The following is a 23,189-nucleotide window of genomic DNA, read 5'->3' as shown; positions in this document are numbered from 1 at the left end:
ACTAGTCTAGGCTGTTCTAAAAGACCAGCTTGTATGCTTGATACATATTAAATAAGGTAAAAAAAATCCCGTCATTTACTTAACGTATACATACCGGCACAAAAGGTTGCAGTGCTGAGGGGCAGGTAGAGCCGGTGATGACCGTGACGTATAAGCACTGATGGCCGAGCGGTTGGACGCAATGACTGCGCAACGTCGTCCCGAGTTCGAGTACAGCAATGCTCGACTTGTAAAACTTAACATAACTGTCGACAAAAAGGACAATCTGCATATAATTAACATATACAGTCTTGCCATGTACTTTAGGATTAATGCATCTTATTACTTTGCACTTTTTGCACACAAGCACATTGAAGAGACAGCAACAGTTTTTATGTTGTATGTTTGTTAGGTTGCCACGAAAGACAGTGGCCCAGCTGTCGATTTAGGCCACATCAATTTTAATAGTACAGTTTAAAGTGAAATATTTGCACATCGTCAAATGGAGCGCCAGACAAGTTAGGCCAAACTTGCCGCCACTAGATGGCAGCAAGTTAGGCCAAACCTGCCGCCACTAGATGGCAGCACTTGGAATTCATCTAAAATAGGCGTGTCAAACTCATTTTTATCACGGGCCGCATCGTCGTCATACTTTCCCTTGGAGGGCCATTGTTTCCAAAACAATGTGATGAGCTGGTTTTGAAATCAGAGATTAGTTAAAACTGTTCAACTATTTTAAAAAGACGAATTGCAATATCTTTTTTGTAAATGTGAAGACAATTTGTAGTTTTAGTAATGACACAAAGTTGATGCAAAATCTGTCTTTGCAGGCCACATAAAATATGGCACGCTACATATGGCCCCCCCCAGGCTTTGAGTTTCACACTTATGATCTAAACATTCTGATAAGCTCAATTTAATAATGATGCAGTTAAGAGTACCCCTCTGCCTCACTTGCGTGCCACCTAAACAGGTTCCAGTGTGACCTTTACTCACATTTTAGCAGGTTAAAATCTGAACTGGCTGGTATCACACAGTATTGGTACCAAGTCAGCAGTGTTGGTAAGCAACGAGAGTACAACAAGTACTTTGAATTGAAAGCCCTGGTTCTGGAGGTTGCATGTTTTGTTCATACGTTCAAACTACTTTAGCATCACTCAACTGTACAGCAACAGGCTTTTGTTCGTAGTCAGACAGCACTTGAAGATATCAAGAAATTTAACAAAACATGCAATAAGTTCCATATCGAAGAGATGCAGTATCAATTAAGCCACATGTAGAATGACGACTGTCACAAAACACACCAAAGTTGACTTTATTTACAAGACTACCCACAGGAACAAAACACACCAAAGTAGCTTTTTACAAACACCCACATGATGCATAAGCGTTCAACCGCGAGGAGGAGAGAGAGAGAGAGAAAAAAAAAAAGGGCTTGGATTTCATTGAAATAAGTTTTACTCATACAAAATACTGCACTAACATGAAGCAAGCTTCTGACTAGTGGCCATTTTACAGCAAAGTTGCAAAATTTTGGCAAAGATGAATTTTATTGTCAACTCATTGGTTTTACATTTCTCATTAGCATTCATTTGTGTCAGGCAACTTGGCTTGAGTCAGCAATTTAGAATACATCTAGCTTTTGTGTATTTATAAAAAAAAAAAGCTTGATACTATACGTAACATATATTTGGCTTGAGTCAACAATTTAGAATACATCTAGCTTTTCTTTGTGTATTTAAAAAAAAAAAAGCCTACCATTATACTTAACATTTCATATTTGGACTAATTTGAGATTTTTTACAATTGTCTTTTCATACAATGATTCCATTTTATATGTTGGCATTTAACTCAAAATGCACACTAATACTGTACTTATGCCAATGTTTAAAATGGGCCACTTTAAGTCAGCTCACAATTTAATTCAGGTACAATTGCACACAATTACAATACAAACTTTCCAGTTCATTCCATGTATTAAAAAAAACTAACACTTTTAAACAATATTGCACAATGACAGCACTGAGAAGAAACAAAGGCCTCATGCAGATAGTGTGCACACCCAGTGAAAAAGTAGAGGGAAAGAAAGCGCAAAAGGGGAAAAACAAATTCATACTCTCCCTAAATGCTGGCTGGGCAGACCGAATCTGCACCCACCCCGTGTAGTAGGCTGCTCGTCACGGCCAAAGGTTCAGGTCCACTGCGAGCCGGTGTTTGCCATTTGGACTCCCCCTCGCACTACTGCAAAGAGACAGACACCACTCAGTTGCATGCGGTTCACTTCTGTCGACGTACTCATTACCTACCCCCTGGTCTCGCCGTCCAGTCCAGTCCCTCTCTGTGCAGGAGCTCGTCCGATCAGCATCCCTGAAAGGCAGACATATTGTGGTGGTTTGGCAAGAGATAAAACCCACGACCACACCTCCCCCCGACCTTGACTCTGGTTAGTTTGAATAGGGTAACTAGCGGCACACACATTCCTCCCGCATGGAGCGATCTGGTTTATGAAAGGTTTAACCCCTTAGAGATAGGAAGAGAGAGAAAGGCAATAAGAGGCTTCGGTGTGCACTAAAGCACAACCCGCCAGTTCCCCTTAAGGAAAGCTGACTTGGCCCCGGGAGGGGGGGGGGGGGGAAATGTGACGTCACGGCGGGCGTCACGAAGAACCTCCTCGTCCTCGGCACCGTCGACGACACCGGGAACCAGGCAGGCAGACATTATACCCTGTTATTCCACAAAGGGCAAGGTATAACCACGTTCCACCCTGGATTCACCAGGCCATGCAGGTACTGCCGGGCGCGTTAGCGAAAGAGCGAGAGAGAGAGTGGGAGTGGGGGGGTAGGGTCTACTTTGCCAATTGGTATTTAGAGAGTCACGCTGCCCCTAATGGCCCATGCTGGTTACCCTATTCAAATTGCCAAACTGAGTCAAGGTTGCGGTGTGCCAAAAAGCGCCATATTGGGCCACGAGTGAGTGGCAGATGGTACTCATCTTCGTTTGAGGATCTGCTCCGGTCCCGTTGACGCCATGTGTGCAAGCCCTGCGACAGACAAATCATGATGTGAGATTAAAAAAGCCTGTACACCATCCTTGTACATTTGATTGGCGTGTCACCTCTGGCCAGCCTTGGCCAGTCATGGATCAGGCTCCTCCATTACATGAAGACTGCTTTTCTTGGGGTGATTTCTTCCTTTGCTCGCCAATCCCAGGTCTTGTGGCCTCCGTCCGCCAGCTCTTCGTTTTGTGCAGCTTCTGTTTTTCAGACCCCAAGTTGTAGGTCACAGCTACTCAGTTATCGTCGCAGGGGCTGGCTTCTCCCCCTTTTGCGTCCAGCCTGCAAAAGACAGACCATGCAATGAGTTGTGCACAGCTCAGGTCATTTTGTCTTGGGCACCCTCGGCCGGTGGTTCCTCGTGGACCGCAGTGCTCGCTCCAACGCCACCCCTAAACCGAGGGGGGGGAAGGGTTAGAAGAAGAAAATGTTACAAGTCATATTGCAAAATTGGACATTCAGGACCGCCTCGCCCCAACGCCGACCTACACTGAGGGGAGAACAAACAACGCAAGTACGACAGTAGTAAATTAGGGTTAAATTAAGTTCAACAGCGGTAGGTTAGAAAAAGACAATGTTACAAGTCCTATTGCAAAATTGGACATGCCAGGCCAGCTCGCTCCACCGCCGCCCTACACTGAGGGGAGATAAAAGGACATGAGTAAGACAGTGGTAGGTTAGGGTTAGTTTAAGTATAACAGTGGTATGTTAGGGGAAACAGATAAAGTTCTACCAGCTCACTCTGACGCCCTACACCTAGGGGAGAACAAACGCAAATACGACCATGGTATAGGTTAGGGTTAGATTAAGTACGGCAGTGGTAGGTTAGAAAAGACAATTTTACAAGTCATATTGCAAAATTGGACATTCAGTACAGTCACTCCAACACCCCCTACACCGAGGGGAGAACAAAAGGCAAGAAAGTCACTAGTAGGTTAGGGTTAGATTAAGTACAACAGCGGTAGGTTAGAAAAAGACACAAAATGTTAAGTCATATTGCAAAAGCTCACTCCACTGCCGCCCTACAGAATGCAAGTACGACAATGGTAGGTTAGAAAGACAAAATGTTACAAGTCAAAATTGCAAAATTGGCTCACTCCAAAGCCACCCTAAACCGAGGGGAGAACAATGAACGCAAGTATGTTAGTAGTAAATTAGGGTTAGATTATGTGTGACAGTGAATGGTAGGTTAGAAAAAGACAATGTTACAAGTCATATTGCAAAAGTGAACATTCAGACCTGCTCGCTCCAACGCCGCCCTACACCGAGGGGAGAACAAAGAACGCAAGTAAGTCAATAGTAGGTTAGGGTTAGATTATGTATGACAGTGAGTGGTTGGTTAGAAAGACAAAATGTTACAAGTCATATTGCAAAAGTGGACATTCAGGACCTGCTCACTCCAACGCCGCCCTACACCAAGAGAACAAGGAAGCAAGTACGTCAGTAGTAGGTTAGGGTTAGATTAAGTACAACAGCGGTAGGTTAGAAAAAGACAAAATGTTACAAATCATATTGCAAAATTGGACATAGGGGCTCGCTCCAACACCACCCTACACTAAGGAGAACACAACGCAAGTACGACAGTGGTAGGTTAGAAAAAGACAATGTTACAAGTCACATTGCAAAATTGGACATTCAGGACCAGCTAGCTCCAACGCCGCCCTACACCGAGGGAGAATACAGAATGCAAGTACGACAGTGGTAGGTAAGGAAAAAGACAATTACAATAGTCAATTATTGCAAAATTGGACATTCGGCGCCCAATTTGTTTGTGTCCATCAACATGACGTCCTCCCCCAAATGCAGCGTCAATGGCAATCCTCGCACAAGACAAGCCACAACCTCAACCACAACTACAGACCACCTCTTAAGCAAGAACAAGCAGGTCCAACCGTCACACCCCAAAACACTGTTGACACCTGCCCTCATTTTAAGGCAACCATTCCGACGTGCACCCAAAACCAAAGCAACTCCACACTGCCCCCTCCTGGTCACATGATCTCTACGTCAACTTCGGCGTGCTGCACCAATAACCAAAGCGCGTCCCAGAGATCCACACTGCACCCTCCTGGTCACATGAAGATCCAAGTTTGCAGTCCAAAATCGGCGGAGTGGAGCGCAGTTGTCCAAAGAACGGAAACCGGAAGTAAAAAATGTTTACAAACGTTTTAAAGGTATGCCTTGAGTAGACCAATACTAAAAATGGACGAGTATTCAGAACCTAAGGTTTGCTTTTGATACAAATTTGCAACAATCTGTTTGGCAAAAAGCACATTCAAAAGTTTGCATGAAAACGTCGAATAAAACACCAATCAATATTCAAAAGAAGCAAGAAAGGCGGACAATTTGTCAAACAAACATTTGCATACAACCCCACAGTAAAAACCACCACGTGGCAAAGAAAATAAAAAAAAGAGCTGGCCAGCATAAAAAACAAAGAAACACCCCAAACCATTGGAAATAATGGCACAAAACTCACGACCTGCAGCAAATCAAGGTGAAAGGTGCTTGAAAATCCTGCAAGAAACAAAAATGCAGCAAACGTCAAACATTCGCTCATGCGTAGACTTACCTGCGAAGTGGACAATCAAAGAGGACGCCAATTTGCTTCACCTGTATTTAAGAGTTCTTTTCGTGCACACCTGTCTTCAATTTACCCAAGGGCCTGACGTCACGTCCGCCAATCCGCGGCAACCTTCTTCTCCTGCTTGTGCAACGGCGCTATTGCACACGAGCGCCACCAAGTGACCTGTTATGGTAGCTGCTTCGTGACAGACAGTGACACCATCTTACCACTAGGTGGCAATCTTTTCTCACTAACTTGCTTGTAGTGCACTCTTGGAGGGTAAAGGTTACAATTTAATACATGCTGAAGGCAGGTAGTTCAAACAAAAATTCTGAAGATGGCTTCATACAAAAGAAAAAAAAAACATATACTCATATAGTTTATTTCAATGAATTCCATACAGCCATAATTGAACATTTAAACATTAGATTTAAGGGTAGTTTTGTAGAAATGCTAGTCTGCCTAAAATTTGACAATTATTTTCTTGTAGTTCTGATCATTAGTAAACACGCATAAAAGACACTTTGTACATTTATTGAAAATATCACCACATAAGCAGAATTCAATAAATACTTACGTCGTACGATATTAAACATACCGGCTTTAAAGTTTATATGGCGGTCATGTAATGACGCCAAGCTGCCACAAGACGGCAGTGCCCCCATTCACTTGTATATAACCCAGCGTAAAATGAACATGTCCATTTTCTTTTCATCATTGCTCTTTCTTTAATGTAAATACCATTTCAATTCAGTTACAATATGGTTATTAGAACTTAAACAGTCGAGTATTTTACTGTACATTTGTTGAATTGAAAATATCATCACATTTCAACTGCATATATAATGTAGTGTAACTCATCACATTTGCAGGATGGACATTATCTGCTGGTAAAACGCATCAAACAGTTATTACAAAACAAAGCTCATATGAGGTACAATGAAACATCTGTACAAAGTGTTCTTCAGAGTTTCTAGTCCCTCTCGTGATTACCATAATGAATATTCAACTTATCTACTTTACATTTCTATTTCAACAAGACTTACAAATTTCAATTCACATAAATATTGAAAAATGTGCACAGCACAGCACGGGACACATTCATGATGCTGTGAGGGGAGGACTAACACAGACAATAGAAATGTGTAAGTGGGCTATGTGTGTGTGTGTGTGTGTGTGCATGCATGTCTGCATATACATGTAAGCTCAGTTTTACATTCACAGTTGCAGGGGACCATTAAGCTTGAGACAATAAATAAACTTCTCTGACTTGCACAGACTTTATGGGCGGGTACATCTGGCTCTTACCTTTACGCACACGCATGCACACAAACACACGTACACACAATCTATGAGCGGCAGCAGCCGGCAGTCCTCATTTCTTTGCTGACGTACTCCTGCAACTGAAACTTTGGCTCATCGGGTTCCTTCATGGTCCTGTGCTTCAGCTCTCTAACAAAGAGAAACACAGAAGGCTCCCATGAAATCATTCTCTATAGCAACCCTTTTCATTATTATGCTTAAGCCCATCCCGGCTGACTTTGTGCGATGGCTGGCTAGTAACAGACATCACCTTATAATTTGACAAAATGAAAAGGTGGATGGATGAGAGAGTCCCAGGGAAGACAGGTCATCTTTCTATTTTGCCCAACAGGTGTGTTTTAAATCATCCATCCATTCACTGCAAGGAATGCTAGTCAATCACAGCACACATACAAACAGCCATGGACTCTCACATTCACATCTGCAGTATGAGTGTGGACAATCCATATGTGCTTTGTAATCATCTGGCGACACAGTCCAGGGGGCAACTTACCCAAAGACAAATGGAATAGAACCCAGCTTCTTGCAACCCGAAACAGAACAAGCAGTAAAGAAAATGGATGCTCAACAAGAGTCAGGAAAAAATACTACTTAAGGGGCTCAAGAAGGTTTGCTGAGACAGACTACTTGGGTTTGAAAGTCCATTAAAATACAGATTTGGATATAATCATGGATTGAATGTTATCTAATAAAAAATATTTTGGGAACTTCCACACCAATATCCTTACAATGCCAACTTTGTGGGGTTGTGTGTGTGACTCACTTGGCCACAGCAGTGAAGGCCAGTTCCACATTCAGTCCGGACCTGGCGCTAGTCTCCATGAAAGGTACACCAAAGTCCTGCATGGGGAAAAAGCAAATAAATAAATAAATCATAAACACATAAATACAAAAATTGTAAAAAAAATTCTGTAGCAAAGTGAAATTTGCCCAATTTTGTCTTATGAAAATCGATAATAAAATCTTCACAAAAATGTGTGTCTAATCTTGTTTTGTTGGTGGCACTACATCATTAAAAAAATATTTGATTAGGAACACCTTATATTATTATAGGAAAGGGACAAAATATATATTCAAGGTGTGTGTTCCATCATGACAATAGTTTTTGTTTTGTATATCTACTGACAGCTGATGCTCTTGCGCAACAACACCCCCCCCCCCCTCCCACCCACGTTCACGTTTACTCTTGTACACCTCTCCAAGCTTATCCGAGTGTAACGGCCTGGAAAATGAAGTCAGCAAGCCTTCCCCAATCATCCATGCAAACAATAACACAAATGAGCATCCATGAATAAATAAATACATACGCTGGTATATGGGAGGCATTTTATTATCTATATGGACGGATTAAGTGCAAGACATAATAAAAGAATCGGATTGGACTATGGAGAGTCATTCCTTGCAAAAATCTGACGTTGACAAAAAAAAGTTGATCATTTATGTTATTAGAATGCTAATGTGTGCGTATTAAAGCATAATAATATAATTACCTTTGCCAGTTTTTCTCCCTCTTCTCGTTTCACCACCCTGTTATGGTTCGAGTCGGCCTATAAAACATTATAGTGTTTATATTTGCTGAATGGCAAAAACAACAAACACGCAGATGCCAAAATGTAGGTAAACAATCACAATGACAAAATTGGATAGTGACAGCATGGAAGTCAACAACAGTAAATAAATAGCACAGTGTTACATAACCTGGACCTTTGCAGGACTTAACCTTGAAATCTGCATCTTTCTACAAGCCAGTGCAAATGTCTTTGTTTTTTTTGGCCCTCCAGCATTCCAAGCCAAACAAAATGAGCAAGACTGTCTGTCTTCCCATATCGTCCATTTGACTTTCTGCTTACTTGCCTTCTTCTGGGCAGATAGTGTACATCTTGTTTAGCAGTGAACAAGTTGTAAATAAGAGGGAGGGGGGGAAAAAAGTGAGCTGGGATGCTTTATAGAAGCGAGAACTGCTGTCTCGGGGTGATAACTCTTAGCCGGGCTAATACGAGCAGCTCCTTTTACACTACACGGTCGTGTTGAGTTATTGATATTATCATATAAATGGAGTCAGAGAGATGTAGAAGTAGTCAAATTTAGCATTTTAGGCCAACTGGAGATTCTAAAGCTGAGTAAATTGAAGTAGGAAGTGTAAAACTGGTCCACAAAATATAAGAAGTCCTTTCATAAATCAATGATGTACCCTCGTCGCTCACTCCGTCATCTATCAAGACATCTTTCTACAGCGATGACAAGGTCTTACCTTGTTGCCTAGCAGCATGATGACTACGTCCTGCTGAGTGAACTCGTGGATCTCTGTCAACCATGCCTGCAAGAAAAAAAAAAGAAAATTCTGAGGAGAGGGATGATGATGATGATTGATGATAAATACAAGTGGTGAAAGAAAATTGCAGATTGTTTGGAAGTTTTCTTCTTCTTACTACGCCTCTTTTTGCTTTTATCCTATCCATCAGCATTTCCACGTGGGTGGCTTTCGAGATGGCCGGCCTTGGCGGAAGAGCGGTTAGTGACGAGGATGAAACACATTGGCGTCAAGAAGGAACAAAGGCAAAGATAAAAATAATGACATGAGCTTATATAATGTGTGTGTTATTATTAAAAATAGAATTACTAACGCATTGTTATTTACAACAAAGAAGCTGTCCTACTTCCATTTTTTTTCTTCTAATTAGCCCGGATGATTATAGGCATAATCTGTTTGGGTAATTACTGTCACTCTGCGTTCTCCGAGGAGACACCCAATTACATCGAAATCCCATCAGACTCCCACCAGTTTGTCAAAAACACAAGTCAAAAACCTTGTCATATTTATTTATTTATTACAAACATTTTATTTTATTTTAAATTTTTTTCAAATGGTTTATTTTCTCATTTTTTATTATTATTTTTTTTTAATGGGGCTTGCAAAATGAATGTGCGTTAATATTGCGAGTAAACCTTGTCGGATTAATGGATTTATTTTTCACAGGGCAACTGTTATAAGGTTGAAAGCTTTAAGAATGTCCCTCGGTTGCAAAATTTCCACAGGAAGGAAATGTATTGAGCTTGAACCAAAACGCATCGGAGTGGTTCAAGGTTGTGTCAAGCCGCCTCCGTTAGCTGAAAGCTTTTGTGCCGAGAAGAAAAGAAACAACCTCTGTGTCCATTGAGCAGTGGCTTCTTTGACTATTGTGTTTATTATAAATCTTTTATATCATTAATATTGTTTTGTTTTTGTCTCTTTGGGTTGCATTTATTGCTAAGAAATCATGAAGATGAGAGAAAAGCAAATTATTTTGGAGCCGGGGGAGTCAATAAGAGCTATTGCACAAGTATAGAGAGAGAAAAAGAATGATCTGAAAAATAAAGACAATTACTGGAAGGTCAAAGGTCAGACATAACTGCCAACATTTATCGTGCATGAGAAGCACCTGGATTGAAATGAGGCACTTCATCCGGGAGTTTACCCTAAGCTTCGTTCTGTCTGGCTCGGGTTTACATTCCTTCATTACATGGAGATCGTAGCACCTAGCGGCCTCGACTGTCAACAACCTGCCAATTACTCAAATGGTGGAGAAAAAGGTAGCGAGTGGGTGGATTACAAGAAAACGACAGAAGGAACACGGCTTTTTAAAATAGGATGCCATCAAGCTTCAAAACCTGCATGTGATGGACTGTGACTGCTGTCGAGGTCAAAAGAAGCTTTATTTTCATCTCCAAGGAAAAGAAGAAGCGTGAAAATTATTTTTAGACAAAAATCAAAGAAGCTTTGAGGCCAGATAGCGATCCAATTATAGATGGTGTTTGCAACAACATTCACCTGATAGTGTTTGATAACGGTAGATTGGAATTTGCAAGGTCATTAGTGTTGCATTTCAAATGAAAACATATTTTGCGTCAGGTTGCCGGAGTAGCGAAAATAAAAGTGGAGTCAATGCTATTTGATAGCGGTCAACATTTTGCGTAACAACTGAGCAAATTTAAATGAGCTTGAAAACTTCAAATGTAAGACTCAATCTATAACTAGGACATCAAGTGATTTCCAAATGGCGCCCATCTCCTTGTGATATTTGCTTCCACAGTGATAAGCATCCCAATGAACTAGGCCAGACTTCTTTTCATTGATTTTAGCCATCTGGAAATGAAGATGGCAGACAGACAAGGAAATTCAATCACTGGACTTTCTTCACCCACCGTTTGTTTTTTTTCTTCTTTTATTTGAACGCTACCTGGCATTCAAAACACACTCAAACATCATTTGCTGTTGGACTTCTCTTTAATGTCTCTAAATTTGTGTGTGCTTGTTTTGACAATTTTGAGGAAGTTGCGGTTAGGGTTGGACTTGGTCTCTGGGTGGGGTGCTTTCACAAATACCAAGAAGATGATAAGACATTTTTTTTATCTCAGGTCAACTCAACGCAAGATTGCAGGTAAATGGTATTTATATTCATGGAAATCAATGTAACGTGTATGGGAATGTGTTTTGGGGATAAATAAGATCACATTAGGTGACTACAACATGGTGTATCGTGGATTTTCTTTTTGCTGGTTGCAAGGATCATCTGCCAGTTGTAATTTGTTCAGGATTGTCGACTTGCATTTGGCTCAGTTCCTTTACTGTGCAGCTGGCCTCAACTCAACGGAATATATGCCATTTATATCGCACAGATGTGATTTTAGAGACCATTCTTACTTTTTATAATTTGTTCATTTTCATGATTTTTTAAATATGATTTAATTTTATTTTAATTTAATTTTATTTATTTTGATATGAAACCTGCTCTAGTCAGGGTTTTTAAAATTTGAAATAATTGAAATTTATATTGCAGCTTCTGGTTTACAAATGTTTGTTGTGAAAAGGATATACGTTGTGTAACATGACTCAACTGGGATCCTCTTTTCAAACTTCTCCTTTCTCCTTCATAAGGTTATGCGTGGGGCGAGTGAACTTTGACGTTGAACTCTCCGAAAAAAAAGATGAGTAAAAGCTCCTCTGCTAATAATGACACGGACAAGTCCAGTTATCTCTACCCTCGCATGGGTGAAAATCACCAGGACCGTCCCACACAGCTCAGAGTGGACAAAGGGAGACTTGGTCAGGTCACAACCAACAAACAAGAAGGTAAACAATCATGCTGCAGAACATCTAGCACCAGCCTGACCTCCTGCTCCCACCAACGCCGCTGGTCCACTGATTGTTGCCATAGCAACAGCTCCCCTGTCATTACTGTCAAGAAAAACACCAGGGAACCACAACCGCCTCAACGGGGCGTGCCCCTTCGATCCCATCAGATTCCATCTCGTCATCCGAGACAACGCTACTCCAGTCCCATTACCGGGATAGGCTCCATTACTCATCCATCGACGTCCCTGACTTCTTCTGTCCAAACATCTGTCATTACGGGGCGTGACCCGCTTGGTTGGAAGTTACGCAGCAAATCAAGCACCTCCTCCAAACGGGCTCACACAAAAAGGTTGTCTCTTCCCGTCACCGTTCCCGATCCGGGTTTTCTTCTGTCCGACACATCTCCACTTGATCCCAAAGAAAATCCCAAACCATTCCGTCGCCATCACTCGGACTCTTTAGCCTTCCTCAAATCAATGCCTGCGATTACTCTGGAGGAGCTCCGCCACGTGCACCTCCGCTCCGCCAAAACGGACCACGTTTTCCGTCAAGCATACGGCCAAGAGATGGCGAACCCTCAACCGTGTAAAAAGCCATCGGCTGTTCCCGAAAAAAGTCCTCTGGCAAGAAAAATAGCACAACTCATTTCTCATTCATGGCAGCACCAAATGTGTGCTGCTCGTAAAAGTGAGCAAGAGGAAATTATTTACAGTGTGATAAAACCAAAAGCTAAAACACAAGAGACTGAAAAACATTCCAGCTTGTATGCTCAAATAAATGCTATGCACTTGAAAAGTGATGACTAATCACAAATGTATAAACAACTGGAAAGGTTAAAGCAATTCTGCATTTGTTGACATAAAAAATAAAAAAAATCTCCAAAAGTTCAAAACGTCTATTATGACCTGAATTTGAATTTATGGAAAAAGTTTGGAAGGATTCAGGTTTATAAATCTGGGTTTGGGCCCCACTGAGATGAGCAAGGGGGAGGGGGCGGGGTCTCTTGGGGACATCACTGCTGTGCAGTCTGGAAGCAATGCTGCAGGCAGGGGAATGGTGGGATGGCAGTTATCAGCAAGAAATGCTGAGACCCCAATCGTACGTTTCACACAAACAGAACAGTCATTTCTAAATATAGCCTCCCCCTTGTTGTTTTTGTCTGATATGCAAATTTTTGAGGAGCAAAGTTGCTCTTGCATATAAAGTTGATTTGCTTTCAAAACCAAGTGTAGTCATTTGTGTCTGTGGAAAATAACATTTAGTTGGATTCTATGATATGAGGGGTTAAAAAAAAAAAGGGTCCTCTTTTTTGGGTGTTAAATATTTACAAGACAGGGAGGAAAAAAAATATAAAGATCGAAATCCAGGGAGAGGCTGACGAAAGGGTTGTGCTTAACAGAGATAAAAACAAAAAAAACAAAAACAGCAAACAAGTGGGGCGGGGGGGAATAAAAAAAGTAATGAGAAAACGAAAAATTCACTCAGCTTGAAATGTACAGTAGATGGAGCGACTCAACAAATCTGCTTTAGCAAATAACATTTTATAGACACGCAGAGAGCTTGATGGGATTTTTTTTTTTTTTTTGCAACGACCTTGCGGAGCAAAACATCACCACCCCTGCCTGGCAATTTAAGTCTGAATAACAAAGCCAATAATAAAACACGTACTTCAAGAAGGTGCTAACCTGTGGCCTTTGACGTGTACGTATCGGGTCACACGGACCGGCTGTGCGCCGTTGATAAGGAGCTCAATACTGATGATTATATATTGAGGAGCTATTATTAAACGTAACCATCATTAGTATGCTCTTTCATTCCAATCATGGTCCAATCGAAAAAAAATGTGTATAATCGTATTCTTCATCCTCAGTCTTGATATCTCTAGGAAATGAATGAGGCTGTCGTTACCACGGTGACGGCAAATTACTTTTGTAGTCTCGAAGACCAAGGCACATTGGCATGTTGTAAATGACAATATAGTAAGAGCCACAGTAAATCAACTCTAAAACGAAAATCCTGGCGTATTATAATATATCTGTATTTCTACGTCACTGAACAAATACAAAATGTCACGATTCCACCTGAATCAACTCTGGACTGAATTTCATGATTTAGAGAGCTGTTTTGAAACTTAATTACAATACATGGTTTGTGTAAGCGCGTAACCTTGTTAGGTTCAAGTAGGTTGTTAAATCTTCAACATAATTTATGTAATAGCTTTGCTAGCAACAACAACAAAAAAAGCTGCTGTATAAAAGCAGCCCACTTCACTGTGCAATGAGAATAAGAGCTGTTGAGTTTGAAAAATCACTGAATACTGATTGTCTATTTCCCTCTAAATACTCAGCGGCCTTCGCCCCGAGACCTGGTTGCTAATGGATTCACACAGTGGGAGAGAGGGTACGCAATAGCAGCATGCAATTATGGACCAAAGCCTATGAGAAGTATTTACATGAAGAACAGAATTTTATTTCACTAGCTTTTATTAGGAACCCTGATAAAGATAAAAATCCCTGGAAAAATAAAGAAAATTCCCAAATTATCTAGCCTGGCATACTTTGGGGGGGGTGTAGTGCCCTCATGGGCCACCCTCTAGCTCCGCCAGTGATCTGCAAATAAAAATATATATTTAAAAAAAAAACAGGTTGCTCTGATGATTTTTTTTTTTTTTTAATTGAGAAGATTATGAGTGTATTGAGACAGCTCGGCATCCAATAACGTGCACGCCACACAAACAACTCCAGATGTGCTTGTAAGCGCACCAGGCTTGCCAGATCCTTATTAGCATTGATGACATTGCTAGATTTAACTCTGTTGTGTGTTAATTAAAGGGACTGTAATTCACCCAGAATGGATGAGGCAAATGCTACCAGATAGGTCAGGAGAGAGAAAATTGCATTCCAACTACAAAGAGTCCATTTAGGGGGGAAAGTAGCTCTAATTTCCATGCATCATCATTTGTTTCCACATTACCATACTACAAAAAGATTTTTTTTTTTTGGTGCATATTTGTAACATATTCCCTTATGTGGTGTAAATCAAACATGGAAGGTCATAAAATTGATATTGTAATTAAAAAAAAATGATATTACATCAATTATGTGTATAGAATATATAACTACTGTTGCAAAGAATGGAGAGAACACGAGTGGAATGGAAATGAGACAGATGCTTTTCTTACCCGAATGTTATCAAACGATGCTTTGTTAGTGACATCATAGAGCAGAAGGAGAGCTGAAAAGACAAAGCATATTTTATCACGCAAGTGCAGTAAATCTGAAAATCACTCAACACTCATCCAACATTATCATTTCTTTTCGACGCTTATCAATACTCGATTGTTGAGAAGACGCCGATACCAAGTATCGATACCACTAGTAATTTTGAAAATTAAAAATAATAGTAATATAAGATGGCCATTTTCCCCCACGTTCAGGTTAATTCCTGTGGTGAAATCTCTAAAAGGAACAAGGAAAAATAGATCTTCGAGAAATCAGTCAGACTTTTACAGCAAGTCTCTTTTTGGCAAGTCATAACTTGCATAATTTGGAAGACTGGAGGAATACATTAGCGCATATGAAATCTTTTGCTCCGTCTTCATTCGCTATTGTGTTGCAGTAGATATTTGCTTGGCATTCACGTACAGTCCCAGTATGTTGATTAAATTGCGCAATCTATTGCCGAGTGCCTGAGTAGATGGGCGATGGATACAAGGCCACCATCCATAAACGACAGTTGCCATACATCATTTCTGACATGATCATCTTCAGCAATAATTACGGGCTGACCTTGCTCTGTCTTATTCACATGAAAGTAAACTGTGATTTTTTTTTTTTACTAATTGACCTAGGCCTTAAATACACTGGAGAGATCCATTTTTCCAATTAATAGTTTGTAATCAAATGAATTGAAAGTCATTTAAATTTGAAATATTTGTTACAGATGTGGAACCTGTTGGCAGGAAATTGTTATTGTCATAAAATGTCTTTCTCACCAACAAATTATTTGACTTCCCCATTGAGTATGTGTTCCATCTCTTTTTTTTTTTTGCAACCACAGCACAGTGATTTTGCTGAATGCCAGCTCCAATGAGAAGATGCAGTTCTTTTCCGGACACAGCTGGACCTCTTGCACTTGGCGACATCCTTTGCATGAAATGAGCCCTGCAAAGTGCACTGAGCTCACAGCAACAAGGCATCTTATTGCGTGGGGTTGTTTACGTGGTTAAATTATGAATTTACTATTGTAATATTGTGGTATACTCTGAAACAATACGGTCTCACCCAATGTTTTGAATATTTATAGGTTCGGCCTAATACAATGGAACCGCTGAAGCCGAATGCTCCTTAAATCTTGACATTTCCAAAATGGAAAGAGCTAAATCAGTCAAACAGGTTTTTTTTTTTTACAGCCTGCTTGATTGAAATTCATAATGTGTTCTTTAGGGGGGGGGGATAGGTGGAAATGTGGAATCAAATTCCTGGGAAATTCAGAAAATACCAAAAGTCAATTATGTGACCTTTGCCCCCCGCATGCTCAGTGGTCTTAAACCTTAATAGAAAACAGCTATAAGGCGGAAATGTCTCCAAGGTCATAACAAAGTCCAACTTATCTCCCAAGAATTGACGGTTTAGTGACGTGGCTGGCGTGATTGGGTTGCAAACTCTTACCCCGTAATGGCTGTCAGAAAGAACGAACTTTTGTTTAAAAGTCAGGAACAGACTGACGATTCGAAAGAGCGCTTCCGAGGCTCCCCTGCTGCCTTGTTAAATATCTGCGAGCAAATTGCTGTACAGAACTGACAGATCCGTTTTAACGATGGACAACAGGCCCGGCCGGCCCACACACACACACACACACACACACATATTACATCACATGACCATCGAAACTTAATCGTACTAATGAGATCGAACAAAAAAAGTCTTACCGTGAGCGTCGCGGTAGTATGCATGTGTGACACTCCGGAATCGTTCCTGACCAGCAGTGTCCCAAATCTACAAAAGAAAATTATTTGGCTTTCTAGAATGTATGCAACTTTATTTATTTATTTATTCATTTATTGCGGTTGTAAAAGCAACATTTTAATTTCTAAATTATGCCAGTTTTATTTACACACACAAAAAAGCGGCGTATTTAGCTTTCTCTTTATTTCAAAGGAAATTTGAGTTTTTATCTTACCTGCAGTTTGACCTTGACAGCATCAATGCTCATCACCTTATTCTGGAAAACACCCACAGAACATCCGAATTTTCGAAAACAAATAAAATCAGCATCAATATTGCAATGCACATGAAATTGCTCCTGTAAACAGAAGCAGAGCAGAAAACAGCCCTATCTGCATTTAGCAGGGGATGCATCCATCCAAAGGCCCATTTTAGAATGACTAAAACCTGCAAACACAAAGGCACACTCCTTTTGTTGTCTTTTTAATTACCTGACATGAAACATGCATTCGTGTTGTTTGTGAATCTTCTCTGGCTAGTTCGAACAATTACCTGTGATTTGTTTTCCTTTAATATATGAAGACATTTGTTTACAAATAATTACAAGTCAGTATGTACAGAAATAGAAAAGCATAAGATGTTCCTTAGACATCTGTAATTTTTTCTTCTTGGTTATGAAAGCACATGAAAAAAAAAAATACATCAAATGAGCACACATATAACTCAACAAAATTCCTCTGCATTGTTATTTTGTCTGCACACACAACGCGTGCTTTTGCATTGGACAAACACAAAGCAAAGTGTGTTTGGGAAAACAATTTGCAGAGTGATGAAGTAGTTAAATAGAATGGATAGCTCGGTAGCAATGGCCTTGAAACAATAAAAGGGCTAGCCTCATTCCTGTCCAATGAGGCTTAGTGATACCGGTGAATATGCATCGGGACTTTTCAATGGGCCACAGAGGGAATCTTTTACAACATAGTGAAGATTTAAGAAACTTCTTCTAGGACACATTCTGCATTTTGATTGTATGCACGATTCTCTGTTCTAGAGCAGATTTTGGGATTTGACTGACTCGCGCTTGGGGGGGTTTCTGTTGGCGATACTTTATGATGAAGTCCTTTGGGAGGTCTCTGACTGAAATCGTGTTTGTTGCTGTAGGTGCTGGTAGAATGATTTGGATTTTTAAAAGGATCAGGATAGATATAGTTTGGAAGAAAAGGAAGCCAATGAGATAATGACCAGAGTTAATAAATATTAAGGAGAATTGCTTTTTTGGAGGCGGGGCATTTTATGTCCAGGTACAGCCTGAACGGTACGTTGTAAAATTGCACATAAAAAAAAAAAGATTAGATTATAAATCAAAGTAAAAGGTATGAATTTTATATAATGGCTTAGAATTTTTAGGCACCTGTGGCTATGGGAGGGTTTTTACTTTTTTTTTTTTGCATTTTTGGGATTCTGCACTTATTAACGACAATTTTGTTTCATGATTTGCATTAATTCATGTATTCAAAACAGAAAAATATACAATCCAATGCAGACTGTTTGATTAACACAGTTGGCTCAGAAGTTCAAAATAAAGTCTTTTTTTTTTTTTGGCCTTGGGTTCAACTGAAACTCTATCACATCACTACCCACTTAGTCTGGCTGTCTAACTACGAAGAGCGTGGCTCCACAGGCTTAATAGAAAATCGAAATTCTGATCGCCCACATTCACGCGATGGGGTCAGTGGTCCTGATAAGGAGCAGAATCCTTTTTTTTTTTTTTTTTATCTGGTCCCAAAACAAAAATCCATAACAGCAATTTACCACTTAGCAACTTCCTGCGCTTTCCCGGTTGGCTGCAAACAGCTTTCATTGTGCTTCTTGCACTAATCCAACTCATCCTGGATTTGTCAGCCTTGCTCTCCTTTCTCCACCACCGCTTCCTTTTCTGTTCTGTATTCCATTTATATGCAGACACTGAAGTATTTAACCTGAGCCTTTGTGAAATATTTCAGTAGACTGCCCCGCTTCTTTGTTTGCCTACATAAGAGGTCAAAACACTTATTCCCTCTTAAGTACGATATTGCTGCAGTTATGAAAGTACTATTTCAAGTATATGATCATCAACCTTCAGATTTTCATTGAAATCTCTAGAATTGCCTTTTATATTTAGAAGATTCAAATTTCAGTGTGGCAGCTCCTGTTTTGGTTAGCAACAGCATACATTTGATTAAAAGTAGCATGCTTTACTTTTCAATGTGGTAAAAGGAGGAATCTACCTACATTTGAGCAAAGGCTTTTTAAGAATGACGCACCCGGCTGCAAACTGGGCCAAGATATTTATTATTAGATTAGGAACAGCCACTATTTGAGAAGCAAAGTGTCACAACACCACCAAGAACGAAGCAGATCGTAAAACACTAAATGACTTCCTAAACTAAGTGCTACTAAATCTGCTTGGTAAAAAAAAAACACTTTGAGCTGTTGACAAATGAAGATTTATTTTAATGAACCGTGTGCCGGTGATGCGCGACGGTCAAATCTGTCATAACTTTAATTGTACCAATTTGGGTGTACAATAATAGTGATGCAAGACCCCTTTATTTATTTTTTATTTTTCTTTCTTTCTTTCTTTCTTTATTTATTTATTTATTTATTTATTTATTTATTTATTTATTTATTTATTTATTTTAAACAGTACTGAACATAAAAAAATGTCATTTAAAAATTTCAAAATCCATTATTAAAAATAATATTTATTAATCATATACATAGAATGATTTGAGGTTGTTTGTGTTAAGCACGCAGCCCATAGTGGCCTTATAAGTCATTAATTATTTCTCGAGTTACGACAGGATTATCTGAAGAATACGGCTAACACGTTTCCCCATTGGCGCGATAAATCTTATTGGACTGTCGGGATGTCTGCCAAAGATCTGGCAGCTCTCTCGCCGTTCGTTGTCCACCATGATGGGCAAGCTCGAGCAGTGCTGACTGCAGCACATTGCAGTTTTTTTTCTTGAAGCCTTGATATTTGTTTGCTAAATACAGCAGGACTGACACAGTTTGAGGCAAATAAGGTTTTAGGGTCATGTGACTGTCTTTGAAACTTTCTCATCAGGCTTTCACACAATGGGAGGTGGATTAAGAAAAAGTGAAAAGACAGAATGAAGGATTTATCCTGCCATGGGGTTGGTTTACTCCAGACAAATTGAATATATTTTGGTTGAAAAACTACTGAGGCGCATTCAATTCAATCTGTAGACAAAATTCCATCTATCATCCAAATTCTGTGTGGCAGATTACGCCTCACTGTTATCATTAAATTGGAGCAGTATTCTTTGAATATCTTTTGCGGCACCACCCCCGCACAGATAACTATAAATATCGAAAGCTTCATTTCCACTTTTTATTTTTTGAAGAAATAACCGTGGTAGCTCGAATGTTGGCGGAAAGGTTTGTATTTCATTTATTTATTAGGATGATCAAACGTGTCTACAAAATTCAACGTCAAATCCCATCTTTTTTTTTTCCAAGAAGACCGAGGTGATAAAAAGAAAAGAGTGCCATGACCTCACTGACTATTTTATGGTCGTCTGGATAAACATACAGTCCTTCGCATGATTGAATCTCAAGTAGTAAAACAATTTTCATATCTATGAAGGCCAGGTGAGCACAGCCCCATGTTTTATTTTATATCGACAGTAACAAGGGAAGAGCTAACAACGGCTGTATTTATATTTCAAGCTTTCATGGTGTCTGCAAAATATTTTTCTCAACCCATCCACATCAAGAGTACGGATCAGGATTTGAACCTTGTCGCGCGACAGCAGCTTGGCGTCCTTCGACAACTGTGATTGAATTGGAACGACTCCAAAATTCAGAGCGCAATGAACTGAGAGAGTTTGTAAAGCAAAGCGAGTATTAGGCCGAGAATATTCGCAACAAACCAACCCCGAGGTTGTCGACACGAGCTAATTTTAGTCACGGCTCGCTGACTACTAGCATCGTCACCGGTTTCTTTCTCGACTGATGACCTCTGTCTATGAAGCTTGGAAAAAAAAAAAGAAAAAAACTGTGAGCCATCTGTCAACCAAATTAGGCAGAATCTGCTGAATAATATAGCCACATTTTCATGGCGTTGTCATGGTTACCTACTCAACAAAGGTGTCATTAAAGCTGTTAGAAAGGGAAACGTAGCGACCATCGTAGAAACCTTTGACCTCAAAGACAGTCAGCCAGTACATCACTGAATTTTTTAAGGGCTTGAAAAAAATATAATCCTGCGCACCTACAACTGAGAGAATTAAGAATCGAGCCACAGCATAGGAATTAGGTAGGCCATGCAAGACGGGGAGAAATAAGCTTCTGCACTGGTGATCTTGTCCCGTGGAATCTTATTAGCATGAGTGCGTTTCATCTTTTTTTTTTTTTTGCCTGATCACATTTGCTTGGCTTATTTTTGGTAGACGCCATAGGAGGGGAACAGACATGCAGACAAAATGATTCTTATTGCAAATTTGTCATTTATATCCCAGCTGTCAGGTGTGTGTGTGTGTGTGTTAAAATCTCCTCATCAGACCCAATCAATTTAATTCTTTTTTAAATATCACTTTCATATCCTTCAGGGGTGATAAATAGGAATTTCCACATTGATTTCCCATCTCTTTCATTACCTAAAAGGTCAAAAAAGGAGGGGGCGGAGCCAAACCAAAACAGCCCATTTTAGACTGAATTATTTGAAAGCTTTCAGAGCATGTGAAGAGGCTTCAATGTTTCTTGTTATTTGTTATTTATATGTCAGCACAATGGTTACATGCTACTCCATATGTTGAAAAGTAGATCATCAAACCTTGCCTTCAATTTCCACTTACCCTGAAGTCAATGCCCACAGTGGAGATGAAGCTACCAGCTAGAAAGGCTCCATCTTTGAAACGTACCAGCAAACAGGTCTTTCCGACGCCTGAATCTCCCACGAGCATCACCTAAGAAGATAAAGAAAATGTTTTTGGGTTGTTTTTTTGTTTGTTCTCAGTATCACAAAGAAGTTAGATTGCAGTGTTGATTGAATGCAAATTTTTCCAGATAGTCCATGGTGCCTAATTTGAAAGAAGCAAACATTAGGATTTGGGGGCAACACTTAAAGCAGTATTAGAGTGTGAAGTGAATTCTGGTTCCCATGAGCATGCACTCAAAACAAATGACTAAATTGGAAAAAAATAAAAATAAAGTCAAAAAATCACCTTTGCTTTCAGCCTAAGCAGAAACTTCTGTTCTATGGCAAATTGTAAAGTGAAGTGTGTAGAGTCTCTGATCAAAGATGGACTTTCCATTCAGTTGAGGCTTACCTTGAAGGCAATGTCGTAGAACTCGCCACTGCTGCTGATGGACGGTCTGCTGGGATAAACTAATCCGGAGGTCGGCGAGGCACCTGCAGCCAGACCTTTTCCCGTCTTGCCCATACCTGGCGACCCTTTGGGACTCCTGGAGGTGCCTTTGCCCTTTAACGTCTTCTTCCTGGACATGGCTCTAGTAACAATCGGTGCTAACAGCATGTGGAAGAAAAAAAAAAAGAAACAAGTCAAAACCGAGGATGTAAATGTGTTCCTTCTGGTTCACTTGCAGGTTGGTGGAAGTGGAGCTCGTTGTGAGGAAGACGCTGAAGTTCACCCCCGCGTCCAAATCATTTCTGCTGACGCGCGTGGCAAAAGAAAAGAAAAAAACAGCCCAAAATATTTTTAATTATATGACGCAAACAAAACAACCAATTACCAATACTTGGCAGCGACTGGAACTGGAGGATGCGCTTCAAAATGTAAACAGCCCTATCTCTCTCTCTCTCTCTCTCTCTCTCTCTCTCTCTCTCTCTCTCTCTCTCTCTCTCTCTCTCTCTCTCTCTCTCTCTCTCTCTCTCTCTTCCCTCTCGTGTTGCTGATCGGAGTGAAGAAGGAATGCTCGCTCTTGGGGGTTTAAAGGGGAAGTCCATAGGAAAAAAACTTACATTCCCCCCCCCCCCCAGCCCTCAAGGCGTAAATATAGAATTTTTATAATAATAGGGGTATAGTTGCCCCCCCCCCCCATCCCTGTTGTGAATAATTTTAATATGTTGCACTCCACACTCAATTTAATTAAAAATTGTCATCAAAGGCACAGCATGCTTATGGGATTAATTTAATATTCGAAAGCGCATCATTACAAGTCGCAACACTACAAATCCAAAGC

General features: G+C 40.2%; 2 protein-coding genes and 1 long non-coding RNA gene across 4 annotated transcripts; 1 reads left to right on the top strand and 2 right to left on the bottom strand.

Moving 5' to 3' along the window:
• Positions 1 to 1,273: 1,273 nt before the first annotated feature.
• Positions 1,274 to 5,683, bottom strand: LOC147039421 (uncharacterized). Of its 2 annotated transcripts, XR_015063487.1 has the most exons (4): positions 5,604 to 5,683; positions 3,094 to 3,313; positions 2,286 to 3,019; positions 1,274 to 2,220 (listed from the first exon to the last, which is right to left on the bottom strand). It is a non-coding gene; the product is annotated as an uncharacterized LOC147039421 (long non-coding RNA). The 2 variants fall into 2 exon arrangements; XR_015063486.1 differs by lacking the exon at positions 5,604 to 5,683 and having other exon boundaries at positions 3,094 to 5,597.
• Positions 5,684 to 6,015: 332 nt separating this feature from the next.
• On the bottom strand, positions 6,016 to 22,660 carry rab26 (RAB26, member RAS oncogene family). Its single transcript, XM_085903717.1, has 9 exons — positions 22,316 to 22,660; positions 21,842 to 21,952; positions 17,215 to 17,256; positions 16,964 to 17,030; positions 15,215 to 15,267; positions 9,172 to 9,237; positions 8,411 to 8,467; positions 7,684 to 7,760; positions 6,016 to 7,049 (listed from the first exon to the last, which is right to left on the bottom strand). Exons 1-9 carry the CDS (start codon positions 22,520 to 22,522, stop codon positions 6,947 to 6,949), a joined length of 783 nt encoding a protein of 260 aa, XP_085759843.1. The 5' UTR covers positions 22,523 to 22,660; the 3' UTR covers positions 6,016 to 6,946.
• LOC147039420 (uncharacterized) lies at positions 11,300 to 12,961 on the top strand. The gene is made up of 2 exons (XM_085904195.1): positions 11,300 to 11,338; positions 11,836 to 12,961. The coding sequence occupies exon 2, from the start codon at positions 11,886 to 11,888 to the stop codon at positions 12,837 to 12,839; it is 954 nt and encodes a 317-aa protein (XP_085760321.1). The 5' UTR covers positions 11,300 to 11,338; positions 11,836 to 11,885; the 3' UTR covers positions 12,840 to 12,961.
• Positions 22,661 to 23,189: the final 529 nt, after the last annotated feature.

Source organism: Syngnathus leptorhynchus, chromosome 22 (assembly GCF_054491065.1).
Source record: "Syngnathus leptorhynchus isolate UIUO chromosome 22, UIUO_Slep, whole genome shotgun sequence".
Classification (NCBI taxonomy): Eukaryota; Metazoa; Chordata; class Actinopteri; order Syngnathiformes; family Syngnathidae; genus Syngnathus; species Syngnathus leptorhynchus.
This window is presented reverse-complemented; position numbering and strand designations above follow the sequence as displayed.

Coding starts and splice junctions, on each gene's coding strand:
- LOC147039420 (XM_085904195.1), top strand. CDS start 11,886: ATGAGTAAAAGCTCCTCTGCTAATAATGACACGGACAAGTCCAGTTAT.
- rab26 (XM_085903717.1), bottom strand. CDS start 22,522: ATGCTGTTAGCACCGATTGTTACTAGAGCCATGTCCAGGAAGAAGACG. Junction 8,468..9,171: donor TCATGCTGCTAGGCAACAAG/GTAAGACCTTGT, acceptor AATGTTTTATAG/GCCGACTCGAACCATAACAG. Junction 7,050..7,683: donor GCCTTCACTGCTGTGGCCAA/GTGAGTCACACA, acceptor TCTCTTTGTTAG/AGAGCTGAAGCACAGGACCA.